The sequence below is a fragment of the Oncorhynchus masou genome, chromosome 29 (assembly GCF_036934945.1).
Source record: "Oncorhynchus masou masou isolate Uvic2021 chromosome 29, UVic_Omas_1.1, whole genome shotgun sequence".
Classification (NCBI taxonomy): Eukaryota; Metazoa; Chordata; class Actinopteri; order Salmoniformes; family Salmonidae; genus Oncorhynchus; species Oncorhynchus masou.
In genome coordinates, this window is record NC_088240.1 from 74,286,501 (window position 1) to 74,292,500 (window position 6,000).

General features: G+C 49.0%; 1 protein-coding gene and 1 pseudogene across 3 annotated transcripts in view; both read left to right on the forward strand.

Annotated features, from left to right (window-relative positions):
* Nucleotides 1–6,000, forward strand: part of LOC135520510 (cell adhesion molecule 4-like) — a 237,282-nt gene that overhangs the window by 221,974 nt on the left and 9,308 nt on the right. For 2 of the 3 annotated variants that reach the window (XM_064946112.1, XM_064946114.1), the window contains exon 7: nt 3,648–3,749. The exons of the other annotated variant lie outside the window; for it this stretch is intronic. In XM_064946112.1, the coding sequence (XP_064802184.1) occupies nt 3,648–3,749 (102 nt within the window). The remainder of the gene's footprint in view (nt 1–3,647; nt 3,750–6,000) is intronic. 3 annotated transcript variants of the gene reach the window in all.
* On the forward strand, nt 5,241–5,841 carry LOC135521235 (uncharacterized protein C14orf119 homolog; annotated as a pseudogene).

Here is a 6,000-nt window from a genome sequence, read left to right on the forward strand (position 1 = left end):
GATGTTGAAGGAGAGAGGAGAGGATGTTGGAGGAGAGAGGAGAGGATGTTGGAGGAGAGGATGTTGGAGGAGAGAGGAGAGGATGTTGAAGGAGAGAGGAGAGGATGTTGGAGGAGAGAGGAGAGGATGTTGAAGGAGAGAGGAGAGGATGTTGAAGGAGAGAGGAGAGGATGTTGGAGGAGAGAGGCAAGGATGTTGAAGGAGAGAGGAGAGGATGTTGGAGGAGAGATGAGAGGATGTTGGAGGAGAGAGGAGAGGATGTTGAAGGAGAGAGGAGAGGATGTTGAAGGAGAGAGGAGAGGATGTTGGAGGAGAGAGGAGAGGATGTTGAAGGAGAGAGGAGAGGATGTTGGAGGAGAGAGGAGAGGATGTTGAAGGAGAGAGGAGAGGATGTTGGAGGAGAGAGGAGAGGATGTTGGAGGTAGAGAAGTCATTATTTATATGTCTTCCCAGAATGTAGTTTTGATGGTCAAGATATGAATCAGTGTACAACTAATTAGCCGACTGACCCTGCCCATTAATCCTTCTGCCTCAGGTGACACACACACACATACTGACCCATTCCTTTGTCAACTCTTTCTCTCACAGCCGAAGAACCATTTTAAGTTCTCTCTCTCTCACATGTATGCATACCCACATGGATGATGCAAACACACACTTGTGTGTTGCATACAGTAAGTGACAGGAAAGCTGAGGTTGGACACTGACAGGATAGGGGGAGGATGTGGACGAGTGAATGAAGGCAGGAGGCGCACAGTGGTTCGATGAAACATATCTCTACTGCACCCTGCTGTTTCAAATGGACAGTTTGATGAAGTGTTTCACACACACACTCACACACACACACCGTGCTCCCAGCCTCTCACTCAATCCAACTGTATCAGTCACTTAAAACCACTTAACTGTACCCTCACTGTCTCAATAGGCATTTTACCTTACCATTGTGTCAGTATCCAATCTATTGTCTCATATTGAATGTGTCTGTCCCAACACAACACACATTGTTCCACAGAGAATGCTTCCATCAAACACAATGTCTTCTGTCTCGCTAGCTACTGAGTCATAGACAATGTGTCTATGGTAGAAAATATGTCTGCATCCCAACCATTGTTTTATAGTGAATGTGTCGATGTCATTTGCCAATGTCTTCTGTCTCCCTAGCTACTACTCTATAGAAATGTATGTCATAGGAGATCATATGTCTGTAGTAACCATACCATCTAGAACAGTGGTCACCAACCTTTTCTGACTCAAGATCTACCGCTAAGATTATTATTACCTATTTTTTTATACTATTTTTCTCCCCAATTTCATGGTATCCAATTGGTAAGTTACAGTCTTGCAACTCGCGTACGGACTCGGGAAAGGTGAAGGTCGAGAGCCATGTGTCCTCCGAAACAGAACCCAGGAAAGCCGCATTGCTTCTTGACACAATGCCCACTTAACCCGGAAGCCAGCCGCACCAATGTGTCGGAGGAAACACTGCACACCTGGCGACCATGTCAGTGTACATTGCACCAGGCCCGCCACAGGAGTCGCTAGTGCACGATGGGACAAGAACATCACTGCCGGCAAAAAATCTCTCTTAAACCGGACGGCGCTGGGCCAATTCTGTGCCACCCCATGGGTCTTCCAGTCACGGCCGGCTGCGACAGAGCCTGTAATCGAACCAGGATCTCTCGTGGCACAGCTACCACTGCAATGCAGCGTCTCAGTCCTCTGCACCACTCGGGAGGCCTCTCAGATAAAAAAAATTAAAAAACATGACTTAAAAACATAAACCTATGCAACATTAACCAATTAAAACAAGTTCTGTATCAATGAGGTTTGTGCTGTAGGCTATAGGCCCAATACATTATCACTGCAGACCATTTTGAAATTATATTTTAAAATGTAGGTATATCATCACACTTGTAATAGATCATGTGTTGAGGCACAGCTGAGTAAACATAATAATGTATTTATTTGTATTACTGGACTGATGGCCTGCATCTGATGGTCAGTCTGAGGGAAGGGAGGGAGCAGCGGTGAGGCTGCCTTTCACACGACTCACCGACACGTCCCTCCGCTCTCCCTCCCTCCGTTCTCCCTCCCTCCGCTCTCCCTCCCTCCGCTCTCCCTCCCTCCGTTCTCCCTCCCTCCGCTCTCCCTCCCTCCGCTCTCCCTCCCTCCGCTCTCCCTCCCTCCGCTCTCCCTCCCTCCGCTTTCCCTCCCTCCGTTCTCCCTCCCTCCGCTCTCCCTCCCTCCGCTCTCCCTCCCTCCGCTCTCCCTCCCTCCGTTCTCCCTCCCTCCGCTCTCCCTCCGCTCTCCCTCCCTCCGCTCACCGTCCCTCCGCTCTCCCTCCCTCCGCTCTCCCTCCCTCCGTTCTCCCTCCCTCCATTCTCCCTCTCTCTGCACTCCTTCCCTCTGCTCTCCCTCCCTCTGTTCTCCATCCCTCCGTTCTCCCTCCCTCCGCACTCCTTCCCTCTGCTCTCCCTCCCTCCGCTCTCCCTCCCTCCGCTCACCGTCACTCCGCTCTCCCTCCCTCCGTTCTCCCTCCCTCCGTTCTCCCTCCCTCCGCACTCCTTCCCTCCGCTCTCCCTCCCTCTGCTCTCCCTCCCTCCGATCTCCCTCCCTCTGCTCTCCCTCCCTCCGCACTCCTTCCCTCCGCTCTCCCTACCTCCGCTCTCCCTCCCTCCGCTCTCCCTCCCTCCGCTCTCCCTCCCTCCGCTCTCCCTCCCTCTGTTCTCCCTCCCTCCGCTCTCCCTCCCTCCGCTCAACCTCCCTCCGCTCACCCTCCCTCCGCTCACCCTCCCTCCGCTCTCCCTCCCTCCGCTCTCCCTCCCTCAGATCTCCCTCAATCTGCTGAGAAAACAGGACACAGTCTTCCAGCTGATGGCGAAACTCAAGTCGCACTGCATTATTTCTGCCTCATGACCCAAATCATGTTGTTACTCCTATGTCCAGAGAATGTGAAATATTCCTTGATATTAAAAAAGCCACAAGCCACTAATAATAATAAACGGAAGCTTATCGGAACACTTCTATACTCCTTCATTGCAACTGCAGTGCTGGTTGTAGCGTGAGTGGAAGTAGGGAGAATGCACATTTTATGGCATATAAAAGTGTTGAACAGTGTTGACAGGCTGAATAACAACTTAAACATGAACTTACTCATAAAAACAGCAGCTCTTTGCTGTATTCGTTGAGTCTCTCTCTTGTCATGGTTTTGAAAGTTTTGAAATCTTTACTATATCAAATTTGATGTGCATTCGAGATTTGTTTTTTATAGTCTATGGCTCAAGGAAACTGCAGACAGTGTTCTGAGCTATCTGATTGGCCAGTGGTAGGCCTATAGGTGTACTTGATAATCTCCCTGGGCCCACCAGGTAGGCGGAGTTATACCTGCAGACATATGACATGGTTGAAAATGCCTTCCGGAGCTAGGGCTGCTGAATCAAGTGCACCTACTGACAACAGTGCAAAACAAAGGCTTTATCGTTGGGTTTTTTACAGAAAACATTGCTGATCGACTAGGAAGGCCTTGGAGATCGAGCAGTCGATGGCTCTCACCCGATTGGTGACCACTGATCTAGAACCTGTCTTTCATAGAAAACTATGATTGTCTTGTAGAGTATAGTGTGTTATCCTTGCCTTGTCTGTTATAGAGAATGTGTCTGTCACTACCATGGTCCTTCCCACCTCCCATCACGCCACCTCCCACCCAATCACCCTCCTCATAACCCCCAGCTACGCACCGGACCCCCGAGGTAACGTACAGCCCTCCCTCACCCTTAACACACTCCTCCTCTCCATCTCTCAATCCTTCCCTTTCTTCATGGTCACAATCACTGCCTCTTAACAGCTCTTCTCCTCCTCTCTTCTCTGTCCTTTTCTTGTCACTGACACCCTTTGTCTGCTATAACCTTCATTTTTTTATTTTTTTATTTCACCTTTATTTAACCAGTTGAGGACGAGTTCTCATTTACAGCTGCGACCTGGCCAAGATAAAGCAAAGCAGTGCGACAAAAACAACAAGAGTTACACATGGGATTAACAAACGTACAGTCAATAACACAATAGAAAAATCTGTATACAGTGTGTGCATATGAAGTAAGGAGGTAAGGCAATAAATAGGCCAATAGTGGCGAAGTAATTACAATTTAGCAATTTACACTGGAGTGATAGATGTGTAGATGAGGATGTGCAGGTAGAAATACTGGTGTGCAAAAGAGCAGAAAAACAAAAACTAATATGGGGATGAGGTAGGTAGTTGGTTAGATGGGCTATTTATAGATGAGCTGTGTAGAGCTGCAGCGACCGGTAAGCTGCTCTGACAGCTGATGCTTAAAATTAGTGAGGGAGATATAAGTCTCCAACTTCAGTGATTTTTGCAATTAATTCCAGTCATTGGTGGCAGAGAACTGGAAGGAAAGGAAAGGAAGGCCCTTAACTGGCCTTCCCACACACGGTCCCACACACGGTCCCACACACGGTCTCACACACGGTCCCACACACGGTCCCACACACGGTCTCACACACGGTCCCACACACGGTCCCACACACGGTCTCACACACGGTCCCACACACGGTCCCACACACGGTCTCACACACGGTCTCACACACGGTCCCACACACGGTCCCACACACGGTCTCACACACGGACACACACACGGTCCCACACACGGTCCCACACACGGTCCCACACACGGTCTCACACACGGACACACACACGGTCCCACACACGGTCCCACACACGGTCCCACACACGGTCTCACACACGGACACACACACATTCCCCCACTCTCATCAGTGGCTGGCTGATGCTGTGCTATGGCCACTCAGTGTTGGGGCTGTGTCGGTGTGTAAGTCCCATTGGGTGGGAGCACACAGGTACTGTGTTATTGTAATAGACCCAGGGATGGGACGGCCATAGGACTTCTGTGAGGGACATAAGGATCTGTGGGTGGAATGACACATATGCACGCACACACGTATATGCACGCATACATACACACTCACATACACACACACACAGGGCCAGCTCTAGCCTTTTTGGGGGCACTAAGTGAGATTTGGTTGTATGTTTTAAAGTTGATTTCCTGCAGTTCAACACATTTTGCCATGGGGTGGAGAGAACTTTGAAAAAATTATTACAAATTTCATACAAATTTTTTTTGTTGCTCGTTTTGCCATGGGGCAGAGATACATTTTTGCTGATGTAAATCAAATTTTCTGCAATTCTACACATTTTGCCTGGTTGGCGCTGCACACAGTCCAGTTCGTCTTCGCCTGGCAGACTTTTGGTCAGTACCAGTTTTTCGTGCCTTCCTTCTCGGAGAACCTCTCTTGTAACTCTCTGAACTCCGCAACAGACAGAGAGCCCCTGCCACTCTCCTACGTAACTCTTCAGGAGCAGCTTTGTGTTGAGATGGTTCCTGAGCTGGGGCACTGCCTAGAGGGAACAGTTTCTGCAGGACCTTTTGGGGACGCTGAGCCAGTGAATGTGTGTACCCTCTGAGTCGCTCAATACGCTACAGGTTAAGGACAGCCCACCAAATATCTTTGAGTGCCAACTGCGTCTCTGGACCCAAGAGTTTGAGTCATGGAGTGAGGAGGAGAGGAACAGTTTCCTACACATTCTAGAAGAGAGGGACCCGATCTTTGTTGCCTACTTCTACAGAGGTGTAGTTGGGACAGCAAGCAGGGATTGAGGAATACAGAAAATACAGGGGGAATTGGTCATTAACTACAATGACCATAATCCATTGCACATCTACTTGTCCGATCTGTGTTTCTTTGCATCTTCAAGGTGGTAGGCATGTTGTGTCAATCAAATGATACAAACCCCCCAAAAAATCTATTTTAAATCCAGGTTGTAAGGCAACAAAATAGGAAAAATGCCAATGGGGGTGAATACTATATATATAGTGGTTTGGGAAAGTATTCACCCTAAATTGAGCTCAGGTGAATCCTATTTCCATTAATCATCCTTGAGATGTTTCCACAACTTGATTGGAG